The sequence below is a fragment of the Chiloscyllium plagiosum genome, unplaced genomic scaffold (genome assembly GCF_037043375.1).
Source record: "Chiloscyllium plagiosum isolate Xiang-an unplaced genomic scaffold, Cpla_swu_hap1 HiC_scaffold_22, whole genome shotgun sequence".
Lineage (NCBI taxonomy): Eukaryota > Metazoa > Chordata > Chondrichthyes > Orectolobiformes > Hemiscylliidae > Chiloscyllium > Chiloscyllium plagiosum.
Genome location: NW_028270160.1, coordinates 34,265,980 through 34,279,138, shown reverse-complemented (window position 1 = coordinate 34,279,138; position 13,159 = coordinate 34,265,980). Strand labels below are relative to the sequence as shown.

Sequence of the window (13,159 nt, the reverse complement as noted above, 5' to 3'; positions counted from 1 at the left end):
TTTCTCCAGTCAAGAGGCTTATAAACACCTGCCAGTATTGCTTTTGAGGTTACCTGGTAATTTCATGAAATTGATTTTCTTGTCAATTTTGTATTACTCTCTGTACGGAAGCATATAGTCTCTGCTTGACATCTGCCTGACACAACCAAAATTAAAAATTTGTACTGCAGTATCATCTTGTGCCTTCCTGCTGAACAGTACAGCACACTGAAACGCTGACCTGTTTCTATATTGTAAAAGGTTATACTTAATTAAAGCTTGATAATAAAGTATTTCAATGATGATTTAGGGCCACTTATCGAAGAGGTTAATTGGTTAAGATTCAATGAGCATTATAGTTCAAAAGAAACAAAAGACAAATAGAATACTGCAGCAGAAAGCAGTTATTAATTTAGATTTCACAGACATATTATTTTCCACTTTGCCTGTTCTATGGGGTACACTGAGTACTCTTCTTGTTAATAATCTTAAATCAAGAAAAATTGTATTTGAAATCTGAAAATACAACTTGCATTCTGAAGTCAGATCTGGAATGTTGCATTAAGTAGCTTTCTTAAATCTGGTGTATTCAAAGTAACTTAATTTAACAATAAATACAGATTATTTCATTTATTAAAAAGTTAGCAACTTGAATCCATGTCATTAAAAAGCCAAAATATTGAGATAATTTCCTATTTCCTTTCTATCTCAGCACAGCAACCCCAACAAAATCTGCATTCTTGCTGACTTCCCTTTACCCCACTATTCTTGAGCTATCTAGGTCTTATGGCCTAAAATCTCAACATTTTGCACTCCTCCTTAAATTGCTGTGTAAAGGCTATCTTGTTGACCGAGCTGTGCAATGGGCCAAATATTGTTTGCAAAATAGCAGTGAAGCTGAAGTCACTCCCTGTTGTTCAAGTCGGGGCAGCTGTATGAATATTTATCTCTCCAAGCTGCAATCACTTGCTGTTAATTTCGTGAAAGCCAACATCATGCTATCTGCTCCCTGATGACTTACTTTAAACGGTATGACATTACTGTTCCTGCTGTGCAGTATATAGAACATAATAAGTCTTAGTTATTGCAAACAACCTCTCTATCAATGAAATTTCACTAGTACAGGTGTACATTTTGTTTATTTCAAGTATTAGTTGTTTTTCTAGAGATTAAAATAATGTAAGATATTGAATCAAATTGTTTTGCTTTCTTTTCTCCTCTCTCAATCTAGTCATTTCTCCTTCTTTAGTTCTCGTTCTATGCTTGATTTAATATGGAAATTACCAGGTCTAATTTACACTTTCTTTCATGTACTTGCACTTTTTTCTTTAACAAACCTTCATTCTGATTCATTCAGGAAGTACATGTTTGTTTGTTCTGTTCACTCAGTATCCTGTTATCAACTTGCACTTGCAGAAGCCTGCCATTCAAACATTTAAAAATCTAACCATGCAAGGCCAAATCTAATTAATAGAAAATGCTGTTAAAGAGCTAGCAACAATGTCATTTTAATAGATTAATGAACAATAATTTGGATTATATACTCTGATTCTAGTAAATGGTGTGATTTGATAGAGGGGCGTAAAATTATAACGGGATAAAGCAGAGGATAGAAACAGATTGCTGAAAGTTATCTTTCAAGATGGTGGAAGCCATAAGTTTGGGAGGTACTATCGAAGAAGCTTTGATGACTTCCAGCCTACAACAGGGAAAGAGACCTTTTGGCCCATCACGTCCATCTTATCGTGAAGCACTGACTTACTCTTGTCCCATTTTGAGCACTTGACCCACATCCTTGTACACTATAGCACTTCAAGTGATCACCTAAATACTTCTTAAACATTGTGAAGGTTCTGACCTCTACCACCCTTTCCTGTTCCAGATACCCACCACCCTCTGGATGAAAAAGGTCTTTCTTAAATCCCCTCAAACCTCCTGTCCTATACTTTAAATCTGTACCCACCCAGGTTATTGATCCTTCAGCTAAGGGGGGGAAGTTTCTACCTATCTACCTGATCTATGTTCTTCATAATCTTCAAACAGAGTCCCCCTCAGCCTTTTCTGCTCTAATGAAAACAACCACAGTCTATCTAGTCTCATTTCATAACTGAAATGCCCCAGCCCAGGCAACATTCTGGAAAATCTCCTCTGCACCTCCTCTTGCTGCAGGCTGTCTTGTAGTTATTACATTCTACAGCAGTGATGAAGGGATAGATGCATAGAGACATGGATATATTGTCAGTCAAGCTGTGTGCCTGGTTCTGGCTATTGGTTATGACCTGATTAAGTTACACCCACTGAAGAAGGTGAAGACTTTAGGGAGTGTGGAGCTATGTCGGTTGTCAAAGGTTGGGTGTTTTGTGACTGACTCTAGCAATCATAGCATTAATATGGCTGATCCAGTTAAATTTCTGGTTAATAATAGCCCTCAAAATTTAATTGATGGGGTCATGACATAGAATGTCAGGATACAGAAGTTAAAGGCTCTCTTTAATGAGATGATCACTTTCTAGAGTTACGTGGCATAAATATTATTTGTCATTTATAAGCCAAAGCCTCAATGATGTCCAGATCTTGCTGCATATCTTCATTATCTAAAGCATTCTGAATGTGTACAACAATTATCAATGAACAGCTGCAATTCAAATCTTCAAATGGAGAGAAAGCCTAATAAAGAGAGACAGCAGAAGACAATAGTCATGATTTGGAGATGCTGGTGTTGGACTGGGGTGTACAAAGTTAAAAATCACACAACACCAGGTTATAGTCCAACAGGTTTAATTGGAAGCACACTAGCTTTCAGAGCACCGCTCCTTCATCAGGTGGTTGTGGAGGACACAATTGTAAGACACAGAATTTATAGAAAAAGTTTACAGTGTGATGTAACTGAAATTATACATTGAAAAATACCTTGATTGTTTGTCGAGTCTTTTATCTGATCGAATACCATGATAGTTTCACTTCTTTCATGTGTAAATCACAAAACTTTTTTTAAAAAGTTACATTCTTAGGTTAACTGTAACAATTGGTGTTAGCCAGATAATGTTGAAGGTGGTAGCCCCCTGTGTTCTCTGTCTGTGCCATAATGTTTAGACTGATTCTAATCTAAAAAGTGAGTTAACAGAGTCTTACATGAATTCATGCAGTTTTTGAGCAAAGTACAATGTAACTCTGCAAGTACAAATTCACCCCACAAACGTATATGTATATGTGTGCATGTGGGTCTTCGTGTGTGTATGTGTGTCTGTCTGTCTGGGGTGGGGGGTTGTGAGTGTGGGAGAGAGTGTATATGTGTATGTCTGTGAGGGAGTGTATGTGTGAGTGTGGGAGAGTGTGTCTGTAGGAGTGAGTGTGTGTGTGTGTGTGTGTCTGGGGTGGGGGTTGTGAGTGTCTGTGAGAGTTGCCAATCTCCAAACACCATCCTACAACTCACCCGCTTTATCCTCGATCACAACGTCTTTACCTTTGACAACCAGTTCTTCATTGACACATGGAACAGCCATGGGGACCAAATTTGCACCCCAATATGCCAACATCTTTATGCACAGGTTCGAACAAGACTTCTTCTCTACGCAGGATCTCTAACTAACGTGCCACAGCAAGGAACTGTAATTACCTCCTCAGGAGACAGACACGTGCTGCAACCGATAGGGTACCCTTCGTTGTCCAGTACTTCCCAGAGAGAGGTGTGTTGGACAACACAATTAAATTTAGTGCAGATAAAAAAAAGACGAGAATCTATATAGCATCTTTCATAACCACAGAGCATTCATTGGCCTTGAAGCTCCTTGGAAATATTTTTGACAAAAGTGGCAACCAATTTGTACACAGCAGTGTGACTGTGATGGGATGTTCTGTTTGTGATGTTTGCCTGGGAATATTTCTTGGTCAAGAAATCAGATATGACTCTCTTGCTCATCTTCAATCATTGAATTTACCTGACAAAATACATAGACCTCAGTTCAATATCTCATCCAACTAACAGTACCCTACTGACAGGCTAGATTTTTGTGTTTACATCCTTGGGAGCTGTATGTGAATCCACAATTTTCTGATTCAGAAACTAGATGACTCACAACTGAGACACAGCTAAATGTGATTCTGCATAGTTCCTGCTGATGGCCAACAGCACTTTGCGGGCCGTACTGAAGTACTCCCATCCAAAGTGCATTCTCTGTTTATACTACTGTCACTATTCCCTCCAAATGATGTTCAGTATGTGGGAATAATGCATCACCAGTTATGGGAGGATGACAGTTATATTGTTTCATTGGTTCTATGTCTATGTTAACCTGAAACATCATGGATTCTGGAATCAATGTTGTGGAATCCCATGGCCAATCACACCCGACTGCAAATTGTTGTGCTCCTGTATTTAGGAGATCTCAGCTGTCTTTGGATAGGTCAAGCCTATTGACTTTAAATTCTCACCTTTGTGTTCACTTCCTCACTGCATCCCATTATATCCATGTAACCTGCCCCAACCCTACAACCCTCTGGGGTACTCAACATTCCTGGAACTTCAGCCATTTGCACATTCCCCATTTTATTCACCCCACCTTCAGTGGTTGTGCCTTCAGGACTAGTTTTCTAGAATTCCCTCAATAAACCTTTCTACAGAATTCTTTTCTTCTAAGATGCTATTTATTAGAACCTGGATGTTCAACTAGGTTACTTGAATATCACTTTTGTTGTCTCAGTGTCTTAATCGGTTCGTGTGCATTGCATTATAATATTTAATTATGTGAAAAGCACCATATAAATGCAAGCTACTGTTTTTGTGGCATCACTAGCTCATTTGTACTAGATAAAGTTTATGCTAAAATAGCAAAAAGAACAATGTATGTCTAGTATAGTTGAGGTCCACTGAACAAACCTTGAGGACCAAATAGATACATGAAGAAACTGTGATTAGCTCTATCCTAATTTGATTATAGTCTTATTTATTTCAGACCAGCACCCAAGAAGCCTCAGCAGTACAGTAAAATTAACCGACCATGTTGACATCGAATGATGAAAAGAATTTACCTGCCAGCAACTGACCAAACACGTTTGCACTACAAGAGAATTCTAAATGGAGTTAGTCCTCTTATTAACCAGCATTGCAAGTAGGAAGTGTTCTTCTATATATCCATTTCTGTGCTAGCATTTCTTGACTGGCATGGGCAACAGATAGCACGGTATAGGTGACTGCCAAGCTATTCCTTTTACCCTAACTAGAAGAGAAATATTCTTTATCTGCATATAGTTGAGAGATGCTGGTACCTCAGTCTTTTATACATTGGAAGTGGTCCTGTCATCCTCCTATGATTAATATCTCATGGTACCACAAAGAACCATAGCAATATGCCGTAGTGGCTTCATTGTACTACATCACTGGGTTTTTTTTTAAGTGTACCATTTGCTTCCACACTAAAGATGCATTTTATTCCATTTTTAACTAATATGCCATCAAAGCAATGTATTTAAACAGTAAACACACCAAAATATATCAGTGCCTTCACTGTATAAACAAGATACCACGTGGACACAATACCCTTGTGTACTATGTCATCAGATCCAGTCATTTTATGGGTTGTATGACAGAGGGCCATGAATGGCTCTTGTAAAATCAATCAAACTTTTGTATGACTTAAGAAACCACATGATTAGGCATTTTAATTTAACAGAAGTGCTAAATATGTTAATAGTGATTGATCAACTGTTTGAAATGCGTTCTTATACTGTAAATAAGAGGTAAACTCACACCACTAAGGGTTGTGATAAAATTAGTTGGTGCTTAACATATTTTGTGTACTATAATAGAACTGATAGATGAAGGGATTCTGAGCTCCTGTTTTTGGTGCTGTGGCTCCTTATGGTGCTGTGTACTTGCTCAGGTACGTGTAAATTATTAATTTATGTTGAATATTTATTACAATGCAGTGCACTGTGGTAGACACTTTTACAGTAGCTGAATTTTCTTAAAGGAAAATTTCTCTGAGTGTCATAATTGTGATCATTTTCAGTGAAAAAAAATTCTGCTTAATTGCAACTAAGCAGAATAAATGTATTGCTCTAAAGTTACTAGGGCACCAATAAACACAATGTGCTATTATTCTTAAACAGAAGGAATTAGAATAAATCAAATTGGGATGAGGAAATTCAGCACAGATTGGATTGATTCACAGAATTCATCAAAAATCAAATCACTGCATTGTTTCCTTTTCAGGTCAACCATTTTGTAAAATGATTTTTAAAAATTCCAGACTTGTTATTAGTGTCTCTAGTTTATTGATTAAACTATACTCACATTTTTGTAGCATTTACATATACTAGAAGGTCAGCTAGCCACTCAGAGCTCTTTTTTTTTAAATGAAATGTATGTAACATTCCATTTAAGCTAGTTCAAGTTTGTTGTGCATTTTAGGTTTTACAGGGAAACAATTTCCACATTTTGTTTTCCTCTGCTGTTGATTCAAGGTAATGCTTGTGAACTGTCCATTATTCACTAAACTTGGTGTTCAAATAATTCCCTTTGTGTCAGTACTTATTTTGTGCATCGTCAAGTTTTAATTCTTTGAGATTGCACTAATAAGTTTATATCAAAATAAAGAAGAGTTTGCATTGAATCAATTATCTTTGTGAAATTATAACAGTATTAGCTAGAAAAGAGGAAAGTGAAAGAAGCTTTCCTTCCATATGTCTTACATTCATGAAATATACATTAATCGTTCTGGGTAACACATATAATACTTTGAGGTCAGAAATTGTATTTAAATTGCATTTAGAATTATCTTCTGGCAAGCCACAGAAGCAAGCCAAGGATATTTCATTTTTGATTAATGCATAAAAACCTACTCAACCAACTGGAGTAGGAAGGTGTTGTTCATAAATCAACACTTTAAGGTTGTTCAAATAACCTTAAAAATCTAATAGCAAAATAAAATTTTAAACCAACCTCATGACAATCCATTGGAATAGAGTTCAACTTTGAAGAAGCAAGCCATTCTGTATCATTACTTAAATGTAATTACAATCTTTAGTTTCAGCTACATGATGTAGCATAAGGAGATTTTCTGATGCAATGGGTAGTGCTCTTGCCTTTGTGCCAGAATCTACGGATTTAAGCCTCAATCCCTGACTTGGATGGTCAAAGGAAATGCATTCATAATAGGACCAAACATGTACATTATCATTCTGCAGTCCTTCCAGCACACTGTTGGCAGGCAGTAACAGTGGGAGAGATTCCTGGTCAGCCATGTGACAGATAAAGAGTAAATGCTTCCACCATCATCATTCCTAGATCCAGATTGCAATGAGCATGTAAAAGTGAATGTTGCCACAGTAACTAGGACACCTTAGGGGTGCTGGCGGTGGATGTCTCATTTGGCTGACATTGACCAGATTGATTCCAACAGCATGAGGTCCGATACTTGTTTCAGCTGCAGAACCTACTTGTGGTGGAGATAGCTACGTTGTCGGTCAAACCAGCCTTTAGGCAGATAACGGAAGAAGTTTGAACATCAGGAAGGTGTGGTTCTTTTATGTCTCGATAAAACAAATCTTAACGCAAATAAAACTCAGCCCTTTATGGTCAGTATACTGGGCCATAAATGGAAAAGGATACTCCTTTACGTCTTCTGTGAAGTGAATTCTAAAATAAGGTTCATGGCTGATTGTAAATCCTATACAGAATTGACTAAGAAGAAAAATTGAAAAGCAAACTATGAGTGCTATTATCTGAAATAAAATCAAAATAGGGTGAAAGTGCACTTCAGATTAATCAATGTATTAAAACTGAGAGAAGAGACCTATCCATACATATGTATCATTAAGAAAAAATTGTTGTCACCAAATCTATCCAGTATAAAATACCATAACCTGTTTGAAATTGTGTTTTCATTTATATCCACTTGTCTGTCAGCCAATGATTTGCTCTGCCCTTTGTTAAATAAAATTTTCTCTTATCTTATTTTCAATTTCTTACTGAAATCCAAGACCAACTTTAATTTAAAAACACGAGCCTCATAAAGGTCTTAACAAAACATCTTAACTGTAAGAAGTGCCTTGGCTAATATGCTTAAAAGCACTGGTGATCAATGTTGGAGCACTAGTTGAAGGCTTGGTTAGAAGTACATATATTCCAAACTATGTTACAAGCCTCCTACCAACTGATTCAGGCAGAAACATAGCAGTCCCATCAAATGCTCATGGACAACTGACGTAGCCCAGTCAGAACAGTAGAAAAGAAGGGCTTTGCATCCTCACTAAAAATACAGGGGATTATGACAAAATAATCAGATACTTCAACAATAATAATTTTTGCCATAAGATTTCAAGTTTGAAAAACAGAATTTAGTCAGTGAGTAAAACAGTGATTGGGGTGAAATACTCATACAGAAGCAGAATATTGCAGGTGCTGGAAATCTGAAAAAATTACTCAGGCAAATAAGGCAACATCTATGGACAGTAATAGAGATAACTTTCCAGGATGAAATGTTAACTCTGTCTCCACAGATGCATCCTGACCTGTTGCATATTTCCAATATTTTTTGGAATGAGATTTGCCTTTGACGTTCCCAATCTCCTGAGTATTTCCCGAGTCTCCCTTCATCTTGTAAATTCTGGTCTTCCATACTCTTCAAGTAGACTGATCACATTCTGTGGAACAGAATATAAGCCATTCATCATTAAATAAAAATATAAAGTAATTGTACCGTAAATAAGATACTAATCCATCTCTAAGTTAACAAGAGTATCAACAAAATGTAAAATACCTCTGTGCTAAAGGATTTGGCCATCTCTAGGACACTTGTACCATACTGGAATCAAATAGAGAAAGATGTAAGGATTCAGAGGTCTAAAAACAGTAATATTGGCATTTTGCTAAAGATAGTATACTTGATCTACTGTGTCAATGTACATTATGTAATCAATTCAGATATTAAACATCTTGTTCCCTATAACTTATATAGAAATTGGTATGTATTGACGTATCACAAAAAAAGCTTGACAAGATTCAAATATGGTAAGCAAATAGTTGTTAGTTATGTACTTCAAATACATGCAATAACTTATGGTAAAAGTATGCCAATTGATCAAATTCAATTTCCAGGTGTAGAAAGTTTAGACTCGTTCTATATCATACTGGAAAACAATCCTAAATAAAAGTAGGGAATGATTATTTCCACTTTCCTTTCAAATTTAAAAAAAAACTAGGATTGAAAATTAAGAATGTTGGCAAATTAGCTTAATCATAAAAAACTGAAACACACAACAGCCAAAATCAAGCACCAGGAATTACTGCTGTTGAATTGGCCAGATAATGCATTATAAATGCACTAAATATAGCTTATGGATAATTGTGTCACTGTGGGAGAACCTCAAAGAAGTGAAGACAACAGAAATCGACAGTGCTTGAGGACATGCCAGCAGCATTGGCTAGATAGGGCACATAGAAAACCAATCACCCTCTTTTTAAAGGGACTGAGAAAATAAACCTTCAGTTGTCCAATCAGGTCCCAAACATGCAACTACAAGCAGATCCCACATCTGCTGAGTTGCAGGCCAAATCACTCACCCAGAATAGCAGCATAACCACCAGGGCCAGGGAAACATAGGCTGAATGTCCTTGTTCATTGTCCAAATCCCTTCTGATGAAGCATAAAAAAGTTCTTCCCAAACAAACCTTTATAGAAAGCGACAGTGGGGGCTGATCGCTGGCATATTTATGTTCTCAATTTACTTCCTGAACAGAAATGCAATAAAATTGCTAATGGTGGAAATGCTGAGCTGGTCAGTGGAGAGTCAGTGTTAATGTTTCTGTCACTGATTGTCAGACTTGGAAAAAGAAAGAGTAAGAGATGTAACAAGCAAATGCACTGTCCGAGAAACAGCGCAGGTGACAGAACAAAAGACAAGGTCTGTATTAGGATGTAAAGCAGGAGAGATGAAGTGTTATACTGGATGATGTCGCAAAGCAAAAGGAATGGGCAATTAGACAAGTGAAGAAACAAGAGATGGCACTGGAGGATAGAATGAGAATAGTAAAATCATCACCAACAGATGCCTCCATACAAACATCTTTGGTTAGAAGTCTACCCCAGTGGCACAGTGAACACTTTCTCCCGACTCCAGAATTCCAGTCCCACCTGGACAGCTCCCTGTTACCCCCAATACTATCTGAACCTTTTTGTTGAGAATTGCTGGCATGACACTGGCCATCTCAATTTCTCTGCTTCTTTCATTCACTGTAGCTTACTTGTCCCTGAATCTGTAGCACTCCATTCTTTCAGGTCCAGCTTAACATTGTCTTTAAACTTATTGGCAAATATGTTATGTTTGCAAAGAACCGCTACCTTGTTAAGGTTGAGTATAAACTTTCTCATGCCTTCTTCTACCTCCAGGACCATTACCCCGCTACTAAACATCAAACTACCACTTTTAAGACAATCAGTGACCTCAGCACTTCTGAAGATCTTCTCTCCATGGCCTCCAATTGCATAGTCCACAACAATAACAGTTCACTTCCATCACCTTCCCAAAAACTATGGACAGGACTGCCATAGTTTGTAGCCCAGTCAGTTTGAAGCCCAGAAAACAAATATTTTTTTCCTACCTGAAAATAACTGCACAGGAGCCTGTACCCCATCACCAAGTCACCCTTTATTTACTTGTGCACAGTACACTGGCTGTGGCCAACTAGCTCAGAGTCAGTCCCCTGAGTTGAGAAGATTTTAAATCCCTTGGTTATATATATTTTTTTTCATGTGTGCATGCAGGTATAGAACACAGCAAAGAAACATTAAGTGCAGAAAACTTTATTTGTATTCCTCCACCAGGAACAAAAGACACCCGAGTAGCCAGGGACAAGCAGTGCCCCATTCCTTAAGAGCAAAGCCTGTGTGAACAAAAAAGTGAAGGAGAGGGTAAGGGTTAAAGCAAAATAATGTTGCTGAGGAAATAAAGCACACCATGCCCTACCAACCTTCGCATAAACCAAATCATCCGCCGACATTTCCGCCATCTCCAAAAAGACCCCACCACCAGGGATATATTTCCCTCCCCACCCCTTTCCGCCTTCTGCAAAGACCGTTCCCTCCGTGACTACCTGGTCAGGTCCACGCCCCCTACAACCCACCATCCCATCCTGGCACCTTCCCCTGCCATCGCAGGAACTGTAAAACCTGTGCCCACACCTCCTCCCTCACCTCTATCCAAGGCCCTAAAGGAGAAAGTGAGGTCTGCAGACGCTGGAGATCAAAGTTGAAACTTTATTGCTGGAACAGCACAGCAGGTCAGGCAGCATCTAGGGAACAGAAGATTCGACGTTTCGGGCACATGCCCTTCTTCAGGAATGAGCAGAGAGTGTTCTGCAGGAGAAGATAAAAGGTAGGGAGGAGGGACTTGGAGGAGGGGCGTTGGAAATGTGATAGGTGGAAAGAGGTCAAGGTGAGGGTGATAGGTCGGAGTAGGGTGGAGGCGGAGAGGTCAAGAAGAAGACTGCAGGTCAGGAAGGCGGTGCCGGGCTGGAGGGATTCGGCTGAGACAAGGTGGGGGGAGGGGGGATGAAGAAACTGGTGAAGTCCAAGTTCATCCCCTGTGGTTGGAGGGTTCCCAGTCGGAAGATAAGACGCTCCTCCTCCGACCGTCGCGCTGTTGTGGTTTGGCGGTGGATGAGTCCAATGACCTGCATATCCTCGGTGGAGTGGGAGGGGGAGTTGAAATGCTGTGCTATAGGGTGATTGGGTTGGTTCGTCCGGGTGGCCCAGAGGTGCTTTCTGAATCGCTCCGCAAGTAGGCGGCCTGTCTCCCCAATATAGAGGAGGCCACACCGGCTGCAGCACATCCATCAAAGTTTTACCTTTACATCCACCAATATCATTTATTGTAACCGTTACTCCCGATGCGGACTCCTCTACATTGGGGAGACTGGGCGCCTCCTAGCAGAGCGCTTTAGGGAACATCTCCGGGACACCCGCACCAAGCAACCACACCGCCCCGTGGCCCAACATTTCAACTCCCCCTCCCACTCTGCCGAGGACATAGAGGTCCTGGGCCTCCTTCACCACCGCTCCCTCACCACCAGATGCCTGGAGGAAGAATGCCTCATCTTCTGCCTCGGAACACTTCAACCCCAGGGCATCAATGTGGACTTCAACAGTTTCCTCATTTCCCCTTCCCCCACCTCACCCTAGTTCCAAACTTCTGGCTCAGCACTGTCCCCATGACTTGTCCGGACTTGTCCTACCTGCCTATCTCCTGTTCCACCTATCCACTCCACCCTCTCCTCTCTGACCAATCATCTTCATCCCCTCCCCCACTCAGCTATTGTACTCTATGCTACTTTCTCCCCACCCCACCCCCACCCTCCTCTAGCTTCTCTCTCCAGGCTTCAGGTTCTCTGCCTTTATTCCTGATGAAGGGCTTTTGTCCGAAACATCGATTTCGCTGCTCCTTGGATGCTGCCTGAACTGCTGTGCTCTTCCAGCACCACTAATCCAGAACATGCCCTATAGTGCGCACTTCTCCCTGAAAACCTCAAGGGTATTGGTAGACACCGCACACTCCTTCTCCAGAGACACCTGGGCTCGGACATAGCCACGGAAGAGGAGCAGGCAATCGACCATAATGACCCCCTTCACGGTCTGCTGCCTGGACATGTTTATGGCCAGCATGGGCAGACCACAATGAGAAATACACTGTATTGCTCTTCAGAACCTGTCATAAAGCAGTCTGACATTAAGCTGCAATCCACCTAAATTCGAAAGCACACTGATCCAATCCCTGCAGGTACGGAGGACATCACCAAACAACAATGAGCAGACAACAGTCAACGTGCAACAGTGACAAAGTAGCACATTGCATTTGAATCAGGAAGGACTCAAGCTTACAACCGTCTGATCCAATGTCATATATGTTATCCATTAAGCCATTGGCCCAACAGGCCAACATCCACTGTATTTGTTTTTCTCTTACAGAGTCAGTCCCCTAAACTGAGGAGATTCTAAATCTCTGGGCTTTTTTTCTTTCTTTTTATTTTTTTCTTGGAGGAGAAGAGATTTCCCCTTGTTTAGGGAATGCATTTGTTCTTTTGGTTTACTCAATTGTGTTTTGCAAAAAAAAAGAAATCCACTGTATATTTTATTTTCTTTTGCTTATTTTTTCCCCAGCACCCATATTGTGTGTGCAGGTGTGA

At 39.8% G+C, this 13,159-nt stretch overlaps 2 protein-coding genes across 6 annotated transcripts in view; one reads left to right on the top strand and one right to left on the bottom strand.

The window, feature by feature from the left end:
- adam12a (ADAM metallopeptidase domain 12a) overlaps positions 1-6,490 on the top strand; it is a 345,430-nt gene extending 338,940 nt beyond the window's left edge. For all 5 annotated transcript variants that reach the window (XM_087998950.1, XM_043712617.2, XM_087998953.1 and 2 more), the window contains one exon: positions 4,932-6,490. In XM_087998950.1, coding sequence (XP_087855076.1) covers positions 4,932-4,983 — 52 coding nt within the window. In that variant the 3' untranslated portion in view covers positions 4,984-6,490. The remainder of the gene's footprint in view (positions 1-4,931) is intronic.
- Positions 6,491-8,490: 2,000 nt separating this feature from the next.
- The window catches only part of fank1 (fibronectin type III and ankyrin repeat domains 1), a 66,613-nt gene continuing 61,944 nt past the window's right edge, over positions 8,491-13,159 (bottom strand). Inside the window, exons 11-12 of the mRNA XM_043712622.2 lie at positions 8,739-8,783; positions 8,491-8,622 (exon numbers count right to left, since the gene is read on the bottom strand). Coding sequence (XP_043568557.2) covers positions 8,572-8,622; positions 8,739-8,783 — 96 coding nt within the window. The 3' untranslated portion in view covers positions 8,491-8,571. The remainder of the gene's footprint in view (positions 8,623-8,738; positions 8,784-13,159) is intronic.